The following is a 21,221-nucleotide window of genomic DNA, read 5'->3' as shown; positions in this document are numbered from 1 at the left end:
CGGAGAGGAGCCAGGTAAGCGATGGCGACAGTTGGGTCGGAACTGCCGGGACCCCAGCGCCCCCGCGTTCCACACACAGGGAGACGGCGCTGCGCCAGCGGCCTGCAGCCTGCCTGCTTCCCGCTGTCACCTGCCATTCCTCACTCCCCTGCCATGGACCTGCTAACGGCCGGTTATCTTTCCAGCAAAGGCGCTAAAAATCTCTCTTCTCCATAAAAACAATGAAATCGGAAGGTGTTTCTGCCCATGTTACAGGAAAATAGCAATAATATATCCCTTTGGTTTTCTAAAATGATTCAAAAGAAACAGGAAAACACATCAACTATCACGTGTGAAACAATGTTCCATAGAAAATTATTTCACTTCCTTATGCCCATTTTTAGAACTCTCCTGATTCACCAGCAGGTTTGTAGAGAGAGATTTTCATGGGCTTTTTTTTTCTCTTTAAAATTTTGAGAGACAGAAGGGGGGAGAGCGGGCAAGCGACAGAAACTTTGGTGTGCCCCAACCAGGAATCGAACCCACAACCTTGCAATGCACAGGATGATGCTCCAACCATTGTACCACACAGGCCAGCGCTTGAGGGGCATTTTGAGACTTTTGGAGGCAGTGGAACTTAGGGCTGCTTGATGTCCTTTTGAGCAACCATTCAAGCATGCCTGTTTATCTCATTAAAAGTGTCCCTTCAGTAAATGTCAGCCTTCTACTAGTGAGTAGCTGATTATTCTGATGTCTCTGGAAGTTTCTTTCCCGAGTTGTCATCTTAGCTGCTTCACCTTGTACCCAAGGCAACAAGAGGCCAGCAGCTGCTTTTAAAACACCCAACTCCAACCCTAAGGGGCATCGCTTTGTTCACTCTAGCACAGTACTACAACTCGAACAAGGTGAGGAATCCAAACACCTACTATAAGAGTAAAGAAACATGGGATTTTAAATCATCAGTAGACACCCTCCTGCCCTGGATTTTAACAAATGAGAATGAATGGTTCCTGTTCCCTCTGAAGGTAAGAAAACATCTCCTGAGCATTCATACTTGCCAGCACTTTCCTCCTATCTTACTTAATTCTCATAATAATCTACTCTCTATCCTAATCTTTAAAAGTTATGTAACAAAAGCAATATGTTAATCTTTGATTTAAAATGTCATACCAACAAACGTGACATATTGCAACCATTTTATTCATATGACGCCTGGGATAAATCCTTTAACAGCAGTACTGATTCGCCACCACGCATGTGCGCTGATACCTTGGTGAAAATCATGCTTCAGTCAAATTATGTGTGAATTACTTTCACTTCCACATGTATAAAAACATATCTCATTGTTTATATCTCATTGAAAGAACAGCACAGTCACTTCTTTTTTTCTGGTTTAAATGTATGTAAATGCATTCATATACAATGGATTTTTTTTTTTTTGCCACTCAAGGACTTTATAATATACTAACAACTTTTCAGTACACTATTTCTGCTTCGTCGCTTTTAAAAAATTGAAGTGGGGGTAAAAAGCAATACTGTGGTACAAAAGGCCTTTCTACAAGGTCTCTTCTGGAAATATGTTTGAAAAAAGTCATAGTCCTATAATGACTGTAATCAAGAGCATCCTACAAGGACATGAACGCAGAGTCACTCTCCTGGAGAGTTTATCACCTCCTTAGGAATACTATGACTGGGGAGGAAGAGTGGAAAGACATTCTAGAGGACTCTCCTGGAGATATATTCTGAACATATTTCAATCCCAGAATGACTATAAAGAAGATGATGTTATAGTTGAAATCATTTTGTTGAAGTTTGTGTCTAGAAAGACACTCAGAATAATATAATGAAATGCTATTATAATGGTTTATGTTTTGTGAAAATATCAGAGGCCACGAAAGCAGAAAAATGTAGTACTATAACAGAGAATACGGAAACACGTTTGAAGAATAAGTACTTAACACGTAAACATTTTCAATGGTATCTAATAAATTTTCATGTCAAATCTTTTAACCAAACATATGAAATTTTAAATGGCAACTTATAAATCTTCATGTTAAATCTTTTAACAAAATCCACAAATAGATTATAAAAATTGAACAATCATAAATGTCTTATGTATAAAGTTTTAAGGTAAAGTTTAAATTTCTTCATTATTCTGTTGAATCAAATACTTAAGGAATTTTAGTTACTGCAGAGGAGTAGGGGAAACATTTCTAAAATAATTCAGTTATGAAAATATCACGATTAAGGTTTGGCATAGTAGCATTCCAGCAATCCTCAGTCATCCACAAATGTTAGCCGGCCAGGCCCTTCATTCCTCATCCATCTCCTGTATCTCTTCCATCGAGGGTTGTTGGCCAATTTTTGCTTTAGCTCTTCTTCTTGTTCTTGTTTGTAGACCTGTAAGTGTAAAAAACACTAGCTGACTTTATAATCCAAAGGGAAGCATTTGTCATAAGCTTTATGGCATATTTACATTTTTCAAATATAAGTTTAGATGAAAGTGTCCAATGAATGTATTGGTTTGTCTTCTGAAGACCATGCACTAAAAATACTAAGCAGTTAAGCACTTGAACATTCAGTGTTAAATACTAAAGAACAGCTTGTACAAGGAGTAGCCCTCATTAAAATCATACACAAGCTGAGTTTAAAGGACTTAAACATTCCCTCTCTGCAATTAATGTCCAATATTTAGAATCACACTTCATTTTTTAACGTATTTTTCTGTAAATTTAACTGGTGGCTTTCAGTACTTGTTGATCCTAACCAAGGAACAAAATGACCTGGTATATACATTTGTCTCCAAATTGAACTTACATCCAATCCACTTTTATCTTCAAAAATAATTATTGGTATTTCAAAATGCTGTACTAAAGTTACCAAAGAAGGTTAAATAAACCACATGGATTAAGAACAAAACATATGCATCTCTGTAACTTAGAGTGGATGTCAACTGACATTAAATGAACAAGTTTTCATAACCAGTTTCAGAGTTACATCAAATTTTACAAAGAAATTATTCTACTTCCAAATTTAGGAAGTAATAACCAAATATATATAATCTCATATAATAACACTAGAGGCCCAGTGCAAGAAATTTGTGCGGGGGGGGGAGGGGGGAGCAGTTGAGCAGCCTTAGTATATCATTAGCATATTACGCTTTGATTGGTTGAACAGCCGACTGGACAACCAGACACTTCGCATACTAGGCTTTTACTATATAGGATAATTAAGCCCAGAATAGTACTCTATGAAAGACAGTTTTGTGAATTAGACTGCTTAACCTACTTTAAAAAGAAAACTTTTCAGATAATTTAGGAGCAAAATAGTATGTTACCTTCCATTTTTATGTTAGTGATAATCAGGCTGAATATAATTACTTGCCAAAACATTCTGGCAATTTTCAGTAAGTTAAGTTACTTAAATATAATTCAGACTGAAGCTTTACTTCTGGTAAAATCTATTTAGAATATGACATATAAAAAGGAATGTCTCTGAAACTGAAAAAACAATTATAGTTCAGATTTTTTAGGAAGATTTCACTGTTTTTTATTCCTATATTTCATATATTAACCAATTAATTTTACCCCAAACCTAATATATTATGGTGAGATTACTAGTTGCTTTAAGACTTTAGCTCGGCAGCTGATCACCTCAAAGTCACTGTTGTAGCTGACCACTGTAGAATATACAGTTATTAAAATGCCCACAGTTTCAAGGTACATAGTACATTAATTTAATTTAAAAATAAAAGTAACTTTTCATACATATGTTAGTTATTATGTAGAAGAGTCTGTGCTCATTTTGTTTGGAATGAAGCTACTTAAACAAAATTTCCATCTTTTATACCCTCTCTCTGTGTTTTGTTTTGTTTTTTTTTTGTTGTTTTTTTAATATATTTTATTTTTTACAGAGAGGAAGGGAGAGGGACAGAGAGTTAGAAACATCGATCAGCTGCCTCCTGCACACCCACTACTGGGGATGTGCCGCAACCAAGGTACATGCCCTTGACCGGAATCGAACCTGGGACCCTTCAGTCCACAGGCCGACGCTCTATCCATTGAGCCAAACCAGTTACGGCTGTGTTTTGTTTTTTTAATCTCCGTGGCTAAGTTTACATGACTGGAAGGAAATTTGGGGAAGACCAAATTTTAGCTAGTGCAGTTAACAGAGAGTTGTTGTGACACATTATCACCCCATTCTACTTAAACACAATGAATTAGACCATCCTTAACATTTTCAGCAAAGTATTTAAAATTTATCTTTTAAAAAAACAAATTACAGATTAAAAATCCACTGTCCCACCCTAGCCGTTTTGGCTCAGTGGCTAGACCACTGGCCTGCAGACTGAAGGGTCCCGGGTTCAATTCTGGCCAAGGGCACATGCCTGGGTTGCAGGCTTGATCCTCAGTAGGGGTTGTACAGGAGGCAGCCCATCAATGATTCTCTCTCATCATTGATGTTTCTATCTCTCTCTCCCTTTCCCATACTCTCTGAAATCAATAAATATATATTTTTAAAAATCCATTGTCCCACTACCAAATATAGTCATACTTTCAGTAAAAGACCTTTTTTAAAAAAGTCCTCACCCAAGGACAAGTTCACTAATTTTTAGAGGGGAAGGAAAAGAGAGGGGAGAGAGAGAGAGACATCAACGTGAGAGAGAAATATCAATCAGCTGTCTCCTGTAAAAGCCCCAACTGTGGATCAAACCAGCAACTTAGGTCCATGCCCTGACATTCCACCTTTCAGTGCATAAGACGATAACTCTAACCAACTGAGCTACACTGGCCAGGGTCAAAGTACGATGTGTATTCATTATTCAGCTCTTGGATTTCAGAAATTTGAGTGCACTTCTGTGATCCTTATCACACACCTAATTTTACCTTGGTATGGAAGGCGACATAAAATCACAGAAGACTTGTTACTCACCTCATAATTCTCCTTTATCCAGAGCTCCCTTTTAAGAAAAGTTTCTTTTTGATGATCTTCTAGACTATCAAACTGAGACTTTGACATCTTCATAGATTTACGTATGAGATATAGTCTTTCTTCTTCCCCATACTCTTTGCCTTTGATATTGAAATTATAGACCCACCGGCAGTACCAGACTATATATGAGCACAGGTGAACAGGAGCCAAGAGAATTTGGAACAGGAGAAGATCGCGTATCTGGGGTTTTTGATAGCCTCCCTTTATATCTACTTTACTCTTTATAATGTTCTTTATAATGTTCTCCTCCTCATCACGAATTTCCTCTTTGGATTTCTTGTTTCTGCCCTTCTCTTTGGCTTTTCGGAGCAACCCCTGCTCTTTAGCAATCTCCATGGCTTGGATGCGGTACTTGGGCACTGTGGCCAGGTAGTTGATCGCCTTGTTGTAGCTATTCCACCAGCTGAAAAACTAGAATATTTAACAAATAAAAATGGGTGATTTTTATTACCAGAATTCATCTTGGTGAGCACCACCCCTCCCCAAAGCCCATTCTCATTAAAAACAGGGACCTCAATAACCTTACACTGCAAGTAAAAGATACAACTGAATAATGCCTCTATGTACAAGGCTGGGTCAGGTAAGCCCTGAGCTGAGCCAAAAAGCCATTAAATCAGGAGATACCCAAGATGAGCAGTTAGATAGATCAATGGAATCACACACCTGCGACTTCACATCTTTACTATCTGGCTCTTCTCTACATCACTATTAAGAAATCTCGCTCTAGTTCTCTCTCAAGAGTACAGTCTACTTACTGAAATAAGCGTTAGATGGCAAAACTAACTGGTAAGGAACTTGTTTTAAGAACTCAGCCTATAGCCTGACCGGCACGGCTCAGTGGTTGAGGGGAAGGGAGAGAAACACCAACTGGCTGCCTCCTGCACATCCCCTACTGGGGATCAAGCCCGCAACCCGGAAATATGCCCTGACAGGGAATCGAACTGGCCACCTCTCAGTGCATGGGATGATGCCCAACCAACTGAGCAACGTGGGCCATGGCTCTAGTTCAGTTCTAATGACTAGCCCCAGGCAGTGTACACTCTACAGTGGTTCTCAACCTGTGGGTCGCAACCCCTTTGGAGGTCAAATGACCCTTTCACAGGGGTCGCCTAAATACATCCTGCATATCAGATGTTTACATTACGATTCATAACAGTAGCAACATTACAGTTATGAAGTAGCAACGAAAATAAATTCATGGTTGGGGTCACCACAACGTGAGGAACTGTATTAAAGGGTCGCGGCATTAGGAAGGTTGAGAACCACTGCTAGCACAGACATAGAGACACACCTATCCACCAATACACACCTGAAACACCGAGATGGCACACACACTGACCAGAATCACAATTCTGACGTCCACTCTGGGGGCTAGGCGCCTGCGGTAGTAGTGATAGTAATGGCTGTAGTATTCCTCTGGGTGATCCAGCATGTAGTCGTAATCTTTTCGTGTTTCTTCATCCTGTAAAATAACAAGATGTCCAATTTCACAGGCATTTCCTAAAATGGCCTCAGTTTATAATCTTTTAAGTCAAATCTAGAGTTTTTTAATTATGTAAGGTTAATCTGAGTAAAAGCACTGTCAAAATCAAAAAATTTCCACAGCTCAGTGGTTGAGCATCTACCTATGAACCAGGAGGTCACGGTTCGATCCCCGGTCGGGGCACATCCCTGGGTTGCAGGCTTGATCCCCAGTAGGGGTCATGCAGGAGGCAGCCAATCAATAATTCTCTCTCATCATTGATGTTTCTATCTCTCTCTCTCTCTCTCTCCCTTCCTCTCTGAAATCAATAATAAAAATATATTAAAAATCTCCCATCCCTCTTCAAAGGCACATTAATGTGTTTCCAGAACTTTAATGTTAGCTATAAAGTATAATAAAAAATATCTCCCTAAATTCTTGAGTAATGTTAGTCCTCCTAGAAAAATAAAAACACTTTAATAACAATTACTGATGCCTTTTTAGCCAGTGTCGTGCTACTAAGGATGTCTTTGTGTTCTTATAACATAAGAGCATGTTGACACCTACTCTCAATAACTGTTGATGGGAAAAAATGTTTGTTTCTATTGTAAATATTCACAATCATTTTCCAGCCTTAGGTAGAAGGCTTTCTGTTGAAAGCAATGATTAAGAGAACAAAAAGCAGACGAAGCCAGTTCTGTGCCTATAAAACTGAATTATGCTCATCTCAAAGAAACATCTATGCAGAATGGTGGTCCAAGTCTAGCTTTGTGACTTTGGGTGACATTTTCAGCCTCTTTTTTTTTTTTTAATAGGGATAATACTGCTCTTACAGTGTTGTTTTGAATATCAAATAACACATTATATAAAATCATGTTACAAATACACAGTACTTTACTATTACAAACCTTGTCACGGCCCAGTTCATAAATAAGGTAACATATAAACATGTTGAAAATAGTTAACACTCTGAAATGCTGCTCTGTTTACAAATGTTCACAAATAAAACATTTCTTAAAACCTTGCATAATTTTAATCAATTTCCAACAGGGATAAATGCCAAACTTTTATTGAGCTACATTGGTTGAAAAGCTACTAAACTAGGTTCTGAATTGCTTTTACCACACAGGAAACACCTATTTTGTCTTGTGTCTAAAAAGATGTTAGGAACTAAAAGCACAACAAATTCTTTACTCTATAAGTGAGCACACAGAAACCATTATGAAAACAAAGATCTTTTTCACCTAGAGGATTTCTTTTAGATGAATTATTCAACATCCATAAAGTTACAGATTCTTAGACAAAGACATTTCAAAATCTGCACCTGGTGCTCTGCTACCAGAGGTCCTGGGGTCTGTTCAGGGTCTCCTGAGTCCTCCAAATGTAGTTTCATAGATTTCAAATAAGAAGTTTGCTAATGACAAAAACCTTCACTGTAGCCATTAAAGTCATTGCATATTTTCTATTAAGATTTCTGAAGTTGAATGAGCATAATTTCAGTGACAAATCTCTTTCATTATATTCAAAGTATTTTCAACTTCTGACTAGAATTTGAAATTAGATAAACTAAGTACCTAGTATGGTTAGATATAGCTATACTTAAAGTCCCTATGACACTACAGAGGTCCAAGATAAGAGAACTGTGTGTGATATAAGAAGGGGTGTTATTATTTTCAAATTCACTCCTTATATGTTCATTTCTATAAAAAAAAATTTCTTGTGGCAATTGTCACTTTCCACTTCTTTTTTTGCCTTTTTTTTTTTTTTTTTGCTTTTGGGGCTAATGCTATAGAAATGCTCTGCGTTTGGCCTGAAATCCGTGGCTTTTAACTCAGCTTCCCAATCTTGGCAGATGTCCTTTAAAAATGTATTTCTTCACACATAATTCTTCTCCGACCAGAGGAGAGGTAATTTTGAAATTGACTGCCACACTGAGATCAGATTCCTAAAGCCTCCAGCATCACTATCTACATGGGCCCTTCCCAGCTTGGCTGTCCTTCTGGTCTCCGTGTGGCTGAAATCCACTATGTGAATGTCATACATCCAATGGTTATCCTTTCTTCTTTGTTCTCTTGTCTTAGTGAAGGTCACATTCCACAGAATGCAGCCTCCCTCAAGCCTGTCACCCACACCTTCCCGGAGGGTCACCATCTTACCACTGGTCCCCAGATTTGTGACATCAAGTCCTGAGCTACTCTAACAGGGTGGTCACTCAATGCTCTCCAACCAGCAACTCCAAAACCTAGACCTGTGTCTGGTCTCTCCACTGCAACCCATAGAGTCTACTCAGAGCCCACGAACAAGCCCTCAAACCACCTCATTCCTGCAAAGGCTTCATTCAGGGCCAAGTCTGACTTCTCTTAGATGGTTTTCTTTTCCCTGGAGTCACCATAAATTTATGACCCACTTTTGGTCATGATCAGAGACAAGAAGGTTGGCCACCTCCTTGTTACAGCACTTAACCGGCCAGAATCTTGACTCAGTTTATAGCTTTCCCTCAGAACCAAGAAAGTGATTTTAGGCTGAGGCATAATGTACTTTAGCAGGTGTTCAAGGTTGGCACAAATTGGAGAGTTAGGAGCTCTCAACGGTCTAAGTCAAAATCCTACTCGTTAGTAACCCACAAAGTTTAGAATCAACCTAGTAAGCACACAAGGATACCAGGAATATTAGCAAAAAAGAAAAGACAGAGACTAGAACACAGTTAGAGAGCTACAGGTACATACTTATTTTAACACCATATATTTATATTTTTTTCTCCTATGTATTTTGGAACTAAGATACTCCCACATTTAAAAAAAAAAATCTCCAGGGCTAATCAGGTAAGTTAAAATTTCCTTGGCAACCAATAAGGCCTCCATACCTGGCCCTATCTTACCAAGCAACACCTCATCACCCTCCCCTCTTCTGTCCACAGCAAACAGTCAGATAGTAATTCCTGGAATTTAGTGTGTTTTTCCAATCCAGCATGCTCTCTCAGACCTGTCTTTGAACACAGAATTCAAACTCAAATGCCCATCCCTTTTTTCCAACCTCATGAGCTCCTATGAATCCTTTAGGACACAAATGTTACTGCTTCAGACAGAGTTAGACCACCTTATCACACACATCACCTATTTATTATAGCACTTATCACACTGTAATCACCAGTTTTTTTCTTTTCCTGGAGTAAGAACTTCTAGAAGATCGGTAGGGTGACTCAGTGATCTCTGTATACCCAAGACCTAGCACAATGCCTGGCACTCAGGAACTATCATTTTAAAAAGGAGTGACATGTTGTAACTCCTTATAACTCACTATACACATCTCCCAGCCACACAGGTCTCCATCTCACCAGGAAGGCTGGATGCGTGATTATGTCACAAAAAAACTTCAGTTGAGCAACACGACTGCGTGATGTCATAGCTTATGAGAGTATGCTACTGTGGCTTAAACAGCTTAAACCTTAAAACAGTTGAATATCTTACCTTTCAACAAGTAGCACTTTTCCTTTCAGCAATTTTGTGGATCTTAAGGTCCCAGGGTCAGGAAGATTCCAACTTCTTTCCAAAACCAAAACCTTTATACTTGTTTCTTCCTCCTCTCTGTCCTGAGCCTTTGCAGCTGGGCAACAAGCTCCTGGTTCTAATCTCTACGGGAAAAAAGTGCTGCTGCTGTGTCCGCGCCACTCCCAATCCTCTCGGGCACACGCAGGACTGGAACATAACCACCAATATCTAGATCAAAAGTGAACACAAGGAAACCCACAAGCAAAGAAAGTACTGCATCCTTCCTTCTCTGAGGAAAAGGTCAGTCCCCCCGCCCCAGAGGCAAAAATATATTATTTCTTGCCCTTGAGAGAAATAACTGTTTAATCTTAAGAAACATAAATTGCAATAATTTGATATTGCAGCCACTTTTACATTAAAAAGTTTCCATTACACAGATAGTAAAAACCATTTTAGGATAGTAAAGGCCAGGAATCAATAATGTATGAAAACACGGTAATATTTTGTTTGGTCTTAAAAATATGTATTAATTCCTTTTTCAAAGAAATACACAAAAAATATCTTTTTTTTAAAAAAAAAATCTGTTACCCTAAATTTTTTTTTCCAGGCCATTACATCCTACTAAAGATGATGAAAATTAACTACTATCAGTTTCATTTTTCTTCTTGTTCCCTGCCCACTAGCCACTGTGTCTTTTCTTCTCAGTCTACATGTGATCTCAACAACTCCCATGATTCATAGCATCACATATATATAATCCACTCACACCTGTCCTTCCTGTGTCCACCTATTTTCAAGTATCTCCTGGACATTTCCTAAATGTAACAAAAATGTCCAGATTCAACATGCTCCAAACCTAAATCTATACCTCTGTGTTTCAATTAATAGCGTAGTACCATCATCAACTTGGTTAACTGAGCTTTTAAAAACTTTATTTTCAATTCAGCAAATTATTATGCAAGGCATTAAACCTTGTGTTGAACTCAAAAGAGGGTAAATAAACCAGTAAGATAAGGCCCAGGACTCAGGAACTCTCCCACCGAGAAGCCTCTAGTGAGCAAGAAAAGCACAATTTGATGTGCAAAGGAATCAAGGACTGACCCTGCCCGAGACCACTGATAATGGGAGTCACGGAAGAGGCAGAGTGAGTGCTGATTTTGAAAAGCAAGGAAATTGTGGTAAAACCTGTTCTAGGTACAGAGAACAGCAAGTATTAGGTACAGAAGAATCAAAGAATATAGCAGATTTAGTGAAGCTGGAGCACTGGGGAAATTCAGAAAGAAGGGAGTAGCCAATGTGTCAGGAAGGTAAGTGTGGGTAAGAACGGGAGGGGATCGGAGATGCCATGCTAAGGTGTTAGGCTGTTATTGTCTGTGCTAGTCAAAAATAAAATGTTTTCAAGCATGAGACCAATGGCACTGAGAAGAAAGAAGTATGTATTTTTGAAAGATAACTGATAGTATTGTCAAGAATGGGATGAGGGAAAACAGGTTTGAGAGACTAAGAAGTAGAATGAATAGGACTCAGTGATTAAATTAATCATGTGGAGCATGACAGTGAAGTTTTTAATTATAGTTACTGTGTGGACCATGTTACTCTTAAGATAAAGTACAGAGGATGAAGACAGCAAATCTGGAGAAGATTCGAGGGGAAACTGTGGAAAATTTTGAAACGGGGAGAAAATTAATTATGGGACATCTTGCCAATTCTTGGAGTCTCCAGGGGTTATCTAGTCCTGAAGGAGGGGTACACCTTTGTCTTTGAAAAGTCTATTTTAACTTTGTAGAGACAGAACTAAGTTGCAGAAAACTGGAAGCCATGCAAATACTTCTTGTTCACAGAAAGACAAACTGTGTCTGGTGTAATGCCACTGACCACTGCCACTGGCCAGTTTTATAGGCGGGTTAGCAGCCCTTGTCTACAGACTATAAACGTGTGGCATTTTTTTTCACTTTTGAACCGATTTTAATATCTTACTGGTTCCCTCATTCATTAATGAGTTAAATAAAATCTGGTGCACATTCATTTTGTATTGGTCTGAGTCATAATTACACTGTATTTTTAAATTTCTGCTTTAACCAAGATTAACAAGACTGATTTCAGACATGTTTAATTTGGGGCGCCTGTTCTACAGATGAGAGACAACTGAAAATGTGACCTTAGAGAACACAGAGATTTTAGAGCTGTCAAGGATTTAGTTAAGTTTCATTAGGCAAAGCTTAGAAAAGAAAGAGTACCAAAAAATAAAACTTGAAGGAAAAGCAATGTTTAAGGTGTAGGCAGAGGAAAAGAAGACTCTAAAGACCCAAGAGAAATGGCTAGAAAGGTAGGAGAAGCATGAGAGTACTGCATCAAGGGAGCCAAGGGAGAATATCTTAACTGCACAGTCAAGAGCATCAAATGCCACACAAAGTTCCAGGAAGAAGAACGCAGAGCCCTCAGCTCTGGGGCTGAGCGCATTGTTCACCTAGGACCAGTTCCAGTACGTGTGCTGATGTACATGTCCGTCTCCGACAGCTTGAATGAAAGGAAGATGAGGAAAGACAGTCAACAGTGGAAAAAGAAGGAAGCTGTGACCACAGATTTTCAAGGAGAGACAGGATCCGCTGACCTATTCGAATTTCTGCATTTGCGAAGAGAGTCTTAAGTTCCCAAAGAGGAATGATGAGATTCCAGAAGACAGAAATAATCAGTTCAGTCACCACTGCTTTCCTGCCTTCCCCAACCATCCTCAAAACTGTGCCCAGCATTTCCTTTCTGAATCAAACATCAGACTCGTGTGACTTCTCCACTTTGAAGCCTCTGGCAACTATTCAACACATGAACTTCAAATCCCTGAACACAGCTAAAGGGTTGTTCACCATATGATCCCAGACTGTGTTCCAGGCTCCGAAAATCATTCTCCCTAAGATGCCCCAGACAGGCTTTTTACCGCCAGGCAGTTCATCCCCTAAAGTCCATGAGAAGATGCAAGACGGTCTTTGTGCTGTGACTATCTCAGAATGCTCCGCTTACCCATGATGAATCTGCACAAGCTCAATTAAAATGTCAAGTGCTCAGTTTCTGGCTACAATTACATCATCTCTAGTTTTTGTGTTAATCTGCTTGGTTGTTGATAACACCATGTGTCAGATGGGCACAGCACTAGAATTAAATACATCTGGTGTGTAATCAACCTTGGCCATAAATAGGGTATGGAACAGCTGAAATTAAGGGATCGGTAAAAATAACACTTATGGGTTCACAGCAGAAGCAGCAAATGTGGCACATACGGTACCACACCCTCTGGGCCCGTGGGAGAAATCACTGTCAAACTTATCATCTTTCCCACTGAATCCAGACAAGGCCTCAGAACATTCACAAGTGTTCCAGGAAGTCATGACCAGACAGAGTTGGCGTGTGAAATACTGTCTGCTCTCCAGCTGTTCATCAGCATCACAACTGATATAGACATTTACATAATTTCTATTATTTTTATGAATACTAAATTATTAAGGATAACTGATTAAAATCTGGATTGATGCTGGGAAAGAAAAATAGTAATACTAATACGTGCAGTTCATTCTGCCCTCCTCCCCCCCACCCCCCCAAAAAAGAGTCTCTGGGAACCGAATAATAAAAGTGATCCTTGGTGGAGAAAACCCTCACTACTGTAACACCGCACCAAACTACATCTCCTGGAGCAGGCCCCACACTCCGACTGCATGTTGCTGTTGATCCAGTTTTCCCTCTACCGGCATGTCCCTTCGTTGTCAACCTTGGTGACTGTTCTAGATCCAGATCAAAGAGCACACCCTTCTCCGCCCCCCTATTCCCTCAGCTGCTGCGATAGAATCTACACACATTTTTATTATGATACTTAAATACCCAAACACTAAGTATCTGTCTGTCTCCTTGTTATAATAAAAGCTTGACCGCAGGAACTGTGCCCTTTTCGCTGTGACAGCCTCCTTCCCCAGCACCCGTCAGCACTGGTTACAGAAAGGGGTAAGAAAATATACTCTGGGAGAACAATAAACAGGGACATAAAAGGGCAGGGCGTTCAGAATCCCCCTTTTCGCCCAATTCTCCCTAAGTGCTCAAGCCCTGCCGCAACCATCAGACTGGTGGAGAGGAACTAAAGGGCTCCATGACTCGCTGCCAAGAGGAGCGCGAGCAGCAGAGGGCTCTCCCCACACGCCCCTGACTGACCGCAGGGCCTTCATGCGACACTTCGAAGACCTTTCCTATGTTCTTCTCGTGTGGTCTCGCAAAATGCAGTCACATTCTGCTATTTTCGCTTTTTCTACCAATCATAGTTTTTTTTAAGTGCATCCTTCCCACCGATTCCTTTATCTGCTTATTTTTATGCCATCCTTCTTATTTATATTCAAAAATGGATTCACGTTCTGACGTAAAAACCTTCAGAACACAATTTCTCCTGAAAAAAATAGAAGTGCAACTTTCCTCTCATGCAGGGATTTCTCATTCATACCCAACCAATCGACTTTATCTGTACCACTCTTTAAAACAACTAATATGGGATAAAATGCCAAAGTAGGCTTCACATACTAATGTCAAAAAACTCCAGAAATCCACTTTTATCTGAATCTCCAGCTACAAGTTTTTACTTAACCGACTTTCATTACCTGATGTGCCAGACACTGTGCTAGGTGCCGCGGATACACACACAGACAAGCTGAGGAGCATGGCTTAGTGGCGAGGGGTGAAGGGCCTCAGTATTTACGGTGCAGTGTGATAAGTGCTATATCCACACAAAAAGACCCAGTGTTGACACAATGAGCGACAGTCCGTTTACTGAACTTCCCAAGTCCATGATTCCCTGAATCCCCAGTAGTCAAATACACTAAATACCATTTCATTGTCTTCACTCATTATGAAGCAAATATAAAGCAGTGGGTGAGATCCTAACGGTTTGAAAGCCTGATGAAATCTGGAATTTTAAGTTATTTTTTAAAATTAAATTTATTGGAGTGACAATGGTTAATACGGTTATATAGGTTTCAAGTCAAACAAAGTTCAGAACCATATGCTTTCACTCATTCGTAGGATATAAAGCTGAGATTTTAAGTTATTTGAGAACATGAACTAGGACGACTTGCTGAAAGCACTGAGCAGGGCCTTTGCCTCCCACCATTACACAGCCTTCTCTTGGTGTTTTCTCAGTCTCTATGCACAGATGGAATCTTGGTTGCTAAAATAACAATGATAGAATCTTTGTTGCTAAAATAACAATGACTAAGAACCACTCTCCCTTTCCACTGAAGACTGTACACTGTTGCCCTAGCTGGTGTGGCTCAGTGGCTAGAGCATTGGACTGTGGACTGGAAGGTCCCGGGTTTGATTCCGGTCAAGGGCATATGCTCAGATTGCGGGCTCGATCCCCAGTAGGGGGCGTGTAGGAGGCAGCCGATCAATGATATTCTCTCATCATTGATGTTTCTATCTCTCTCCCTGCCTCTCTGAAATCAATAAAAATATATTTTTTTAAAAAAAGACTGTACACTGTGTCCCCTGCTGGAGCTGAAACTCTGAAAAGTGGAGCTAAGCAGATCTGTCTAGCTGGAGAAGTGGCTGGGCCCGGGGCCACCTACCAGCCATGCTGTGTCACAATTGAGCTGTTTACACTAAAACTTTCCTCTTCATCACCCCAGATTGGAGGATCTTGGTGTTGAACTGACACCAGCGACCTGCAGTTGACACGATGTCCTGTCTCCGTTCAGAAACCATGAGCCCCTTATGCTCGAGTTAGCTTTCCTGCGGTGCCTGGGGGCCTCGGGTAGGTCCTCTCAGACCCGAGATCCCCACTCTTGCGGATGAGGTCTCAGAGACTATTCGATTTAGGCGGGGGACCCTAGTTCGCCCGTTTGGACCTGAGGGCCCCGCTACACCATTCGGGTTAGGTGCCTGGGAGGGGTATCCCTCCGTCTTGTTGGGCACCATTCTCCAGGGAAGGCTTTGCTGCTTGGAGCTGGTACCCAGGGAGGCTACCCTCCAGTTAGGACTAGGCCTCATCCATAAGTTCTGGGAGGGCGCTCACATTGACAGGCACTCAGAGGGGCACCGCCCCAAAGGAGTGCAGAATGGGTAACCCAAGCTCTAAGCTTCACATGCCAATCAGCCACCGCTTGGGGCTCTGGCTGATTACACGGACCAAAATTATGGCCCAGAGAACTGCAAGTGGCTAGGCCCCTGGACAAAGATCACACAAGATGATCGGAAGCTCTGTTGGCAAGACGGGCTCTTCTGCAACGCCACGGCTTGTTTATTTGTGTGCTCAATAAACAGGGAAAAGACGGTCCCTCCCAGAAACCATGGGAGGCTTTTTTTGGAAACTGGTACCTCGAGATCTCTAAATAAAGTCAAGAGGCTACGATCACCTCCCTTAAGAAAACAGTATTCTAAATTGGGTAATCGCCTTGATAAATTAAAAAAGAAACCAGTGCTGGCAAAACGGGAAAACTTTTCCTCTGACCCTTCTGCTTGTGACATGAAAGCCGGGTTTACTAAAACCTCAGGCGATCCCTCACTTTCCAGCTCCTCCCCCCTCACCTACCAGCTGCCTACCCTCCACCTAGTCCCCCTCCCACCTTTGACTCCAGGTGGGCAGCAGACATCTGATGCCTAGACTGTACCCGGGCAGCCATTTTTTCTTTCTTTTTTAAATATATTTTATTGATTTTTCACAGAGAGGAATGGATAGAGACAGAGAGTCAGAAACATCAATGAGAGAGAAACATTGATCAGCCGCCTCCTGCACATTCCCCACTGGGGATGTGCCCGCAACCCAGGTACATGCTCTTGACCGGAATCGAACCTGGGACCTTTCAGTCCGCAGGCTGACGCTCTATCCACTGAGCCAAACCAGTTTCGGCGGGCAGCCATTTTTTCAATCTCCCCTCCACCCCCCGGAAATCTGCACCTTTTAAGATTCAGGACTTTGGAGGCCATTCTCTTTACTTTTGGAGCTTTTCGACTTTATTGTGGACACCTGCTTTCTATGTCTCTTGTTTGTGTGTGTTGACAAGCCCACCTTAAGGAGAAATTTTAAAGGAGAGAATCTCAACGCTCTCAGAGACAATGCAATGCATTCTTCGATTTAAACAACAACAAACAGCTTTAAAGGAATTCTTACTGCATGCAAAAACTTTGACCACATAAGCAAAACTTCAACTTGGTCCATCTCCCAGAAACATATTTGAATCCGTAATTTTTCTTTTGGGTTTTGTATTGTGCTGTATGTTTATGTATGTCTGTTATAGATAAGGTATATTTCTATCGCTAGATGGGACTGCCAAATTCTAATTTAGACTGCAAAAGGGCCTTATTTAATAGGCTTAAAATAAATGAGAACTCATAGAAATTGGAGAAATAACAGAAACTAATGCAATTCCTTTCAAAGTGCACATGCTCAAAGATTAATCTTTAGTAAATAAAACTAAGGATAGTGGTTTAATTAAGGAGATGTAGTTGTCCTGCTCATTAGCTTTGTAACTAACAGACCACATGGGAAACCAGGGAAATAAATTTGGAGCCTTAATGTGTCATTTTATAAGGCGAGAAGGGCACAAGATGCCTCAGATGAAGAGCCATTTGTGACAAAGCCCATTAGGATGTTATGGTGATTGAAAAGGATTCATACAGAGAGTAAGATGTACGCTTGGTAAAAGAAGGTAAGAGGAATGGAAATACATTTTTATTGATGAAAATAAAAGTAATTGTGTCCTAAAGTAAATGATTGTTCTAAAATTTTAAAAAAGATAGAACAAAAGATAGAAGTTTATAAAAGTTGCAGAAAGTTTGTGTGTGTTGCAGAAGGTTCGTAGAAAAGGAATCTTGAAAAAGAAAATCTTATGTGTGGCCAAACTAAGGTCGGGATGGATTTATTTAAGTTACTGGTAACAGAGAGAGAAGCCCAAATACCAGTTCTGTGTCAGAGTACTTTTCATCTGCCTTGGCTTAAAGCCTTTCCCTCGGTATTGCTTAAGGTCACTTCCTTTTGGTATATATTGATTGTCCTCTTCTAAAACTGTCACTGGAAGGCTTATCCTCTGAAGCTAGATCAGGGAGTACGGGAACCTGCCTTACTTTAACTTACAAAGGTCCTTGAAATTAATGCAAGCTCAGAGAGAATCTTTCCGCAGGGAGATGACACCGAACATCCTGGCCTACAACATGGAACATGGCCCACCGAAAAGACAGCTCCACACGGACGCCCTCCAGTGGACCATACCAGGTACTGTTAACGAATGCCTGAGTCGCGGGTTAAAAGGATACATGAATCATTTTCAAAGGACCCCAAACCTGAACCTCATTCACCTGATTGAACACCCCAGACTCTAGAGACCTCAAATTAAAGTTATCCAGAGCTTGGCTTTTGCCTTGGCAGTTTTACAATAAATGTCTCATCTTTCGGTCTGTATACACCTTGCTGGAAGAGATCATTATGCCAAGAAAATGTTCTATTCCATTGGTATTATTTCTTAAGTAACTATTAATACTATTTTTTTTATAAATGGATTTAATGAACTCATAGACTGGCAGCTTTCTTTGAAATTCTCTTCTCTCATTTCTGAACTTATTTTAATCTCGGCCTGTAACTTGTGAACATCTGTCTAGAATTGATTAAATGATTCCAGTTGGGTCCCCACCAGCTCAACAAGAGACTGTCATGAGAACCACTGATGTAAGGTAAAAGTTAACAAACTAAAGTGTTGTAGAGGGAAAAGCACACAGGCAAATCCCTCTAAAGATTCCCTTTACACAAAGCTGAGATTTTAGAAGAGAAATGTTAAAGGAAAATAATTACTCGAATAATAACTTATACATGAGAGCAGGGAACTTTCTTAAAAATAATGTGCCAGAGACTCCCCTTAAGTGTCCTTCATAGTAAGGTAGAATTTGACCAAACATATGACCTCACAATTTGTACCTTTACTGCAATTCTTTCATCCAGAGATTTCAAAGTGCTTTTACAAATGTAAATTAACAAGTCTCATCATCACTGCTCTCCACAGGGATGGTTCACTTAAGTAACAGAAATTTACCTAAATGGCCTACTCAAGGTCACCTGAGAAGTCCTCTGTCATCTGCTGATGGATATTCAAAGTGTAAAAATGCCTTGCAGATCCAAATTCATAGCATCCTTTGGCAAGTGCCACTGGAGGGACGAATCATCTTCTTTACTCTTTCCAGCAAGGCTCCTACCTGTTGGTCTTCCCCAGCTTCACCAAGCGCCCACATACCGGGAAACGCAGACTTCAGCCCCCCTCTTTCCTATCTTATCTGCCCTAAAAGCAGAGTGAGGACAGAACATGACTTTTTCTGACATGTTTTTATGAATCACTTTGATTAAATAGTTGGCCATATCTTCTTTTGTTCCCCCAAACTCTTCTATTAATCCAGTCAACAAACATTTATGAAACGCGTATTTTGTTGCTACTCACTGTGCTAGATACAGGGGACACTAGTCATGCCCCTCCTTCATGGGCAGGACAGACAGTAAACAAGAACCAGCCCCACTGTGGTCAGTGTTATGAAGATGGCAAACGTGATGAGCTGGGGAGGATCGCAGGAATGGATGGAGCAGGGAAGCCCTCTTATTGATGTATGGAGCCTGGGGGTAGTTCTGTACAGGAAGGTGCCAGGGACCCTAACAGTTGTGGGGGAGGACTTTTTGGAACTGAAGCAGCAGGTATAGAGTGAGCACTTCCATGTACCACACTTGTGTCTATAGAATGTCAAAACATTTTTAAAAAAATAATGACCCTCAACCCCAGCAAAAGAAGAACCCTGGAATATATATTGAAGGACCCATGGGTCAATATGGGCCAGGCGGAGGAACTCCGGCCTAACAGCGAGCCACCCTGGGGCCACATGGGCCCCCAAGTAACAGAGATAATGAAGAATCTGGGATTTGAGTGGGACAAGATCCAGGAATCAGAAACAGAAAGTACAACACGTACCTGATCTTAATAAGTTCCACGGAATACAAGGTGAAGGGCCACACTATCAGGGTAAGGCCTGGTGCTCCCTTCACCCAACAGTTGCAGTCCTTCCCCAGCCTGAGAGGTTCTTCCATCAGAGAGAAGACCAAAGAGCCTGTCATTCACCCGCCCAGCCCAGCCCAGCCCAGCCCTCCAGCGTGGCCTGGGGGATCCCCCACAGCAGCAACAAAAACTCTTTCCATGCTGAGCAGCCTGATGGTGGACCCGTTCTCTCTCTGGCCAGTCAGGGCCAGCAGGGGTGGCTAGGAGGGTCTTCAGTTTCCTATGAAGACTCATGTACTGCAAGCCATCCATTAACAAGCAGCATGTCTAAAGGACGAGTGAAGCCAATATAATTTTTTAAATTGTGGATGGCCAAGGCAGGGCCACAGTCAAAGACTCTGAGGGAAGTCAAGCCACACTCCCTGCATTTTAAACGCTGAACTTCAAGATGCTGAGCTCCAGGGAGGTCAGCCAGAGGCTGGATGTAAACAGCCACGGGTCAGAGTGGTGCTGTGTGTGCAGGAACCCGTGAGCGAGAGGGCTCGTATCAGGAAGGTAGCCGGCACCCCCACGGCCCTCAGAAGCATTTTATCCAAAATTCTTGCTCTGCTTGGAGGACGGTCTGGAGCCCTCTGGGGGTCAAAAGGAGAGGCTGTCCCCACTGTGGATCCACCCCTTGGCCTCCACTTGAATGAGACTTCAGAGAATGGACTGTTTTTCCTGGGGCCCTTCTCCCTGGCCCTGCTATTGTTTTCTCACATTTTTGGGTGATTTTATTAAAGTACTTGATTCTGCCAAATCTTGTAATAAACTTGATGCTTCAGGAAAAAAACAATAACAATGACTAATTGTGATACTATCTCCTTGTCTTACCAAATGTATTTAAATAACATTAGTGTATTTATTTTTTTTTAACAACCACCGTCTAAAAAAAAAATCTCAAAGAGGCATTTATTTGATCAAGACAACCTTAGCATCATAAATCCACTAAATCTTACACACATATATTCCCATCTGGTGAGGTATTACGCACATTCAGAGATCCTTGACTTTAGAAGTTTTGACAGAACATCACTTTAGGTTATGAGTATATAATATAGCTTCTTATATCATATATGTTAAAAATACTAAGAGACTCTAAAAGTCTAACCACTATGCTGTATACCTGAAACTAATACAGAATAATCCTATCTAATAATAGACAAACATGGTAATTAACCATACCTCTGACACACTTCCCATTGGCTGATATGCAAATTAACTGCCAACCAAGATGGCGACCGGCAGCCAGGAAGTTGAAGGGAACAGGAT

The 21,221-nt window shown here is 40.9% G+C and overlaps 2 protein-coding genes across 2 annotated transcripts in view; both read right to left on the bottom strand.

Annotated features, from left to right (window-relative positions):
• LOC102753337 (guanine nucleotide-binding protein G(I)/G(S)/G(O) subunit gamma-10) overlaps positions 1-21,221 on the bottom strand; it is a gene marked incomplete at its 5' end in the record, with an annotated part of 32,013 nt that overhangs the window by 6,739 nt on the left and 4,053 nt on the right. The gene's annotated exons all lie outside the window — the stretch shown is intronic.
• Positions 1,159-21,221, bottom strand: part of DNAJC25 (DnaJ heat shock protein family (Hsp40) member C25) — a 24,115-nt gene continuing 4,052 nt past the window's right edge. Inside the window, exons 2-4 of the mRNA XM_006771184.2 lie at positions 6,281-6,433; positions 4,912-5,382; positions 1,159-2,379 (exon numbers count right to left, since the gene is read on the bottom strand). Coding sequence (XP_006771247.1) covers positions 2,257-2,379; positions 4,912-5,382; positions 6,281-6,403 — 717 coding nt within the window. The 5' untranslated portion in view covers positions 6,404-6,433 and the 3' untranslated portion in view covers positions 1,159-2,256. The remainder of the gene's footprint in view (positions 2,380-4,911; positions 5,383-6,280; positions 6,434-21,221) is intronic.

This window comes from Myotis davidii, unplaced genomic scaffold (genome assembly GCF_000327345.1).
Source record: "Myotis davidii unplaced genomic scaffold, ASM32734v1 scaffold64, whole genome shotgun sequence".
Lineage (NCBI taxonomy): Eukaryota > Metazoa > Chordata > Mammalia > Chiroptera > Vespertilionidae > Myotis > Myotis davidii.
The sequence above is the reverse complement of the archived record's forward strand: the minus strand, read 5'-3'. Positions and strand labels throughout refer to the sequence as shown.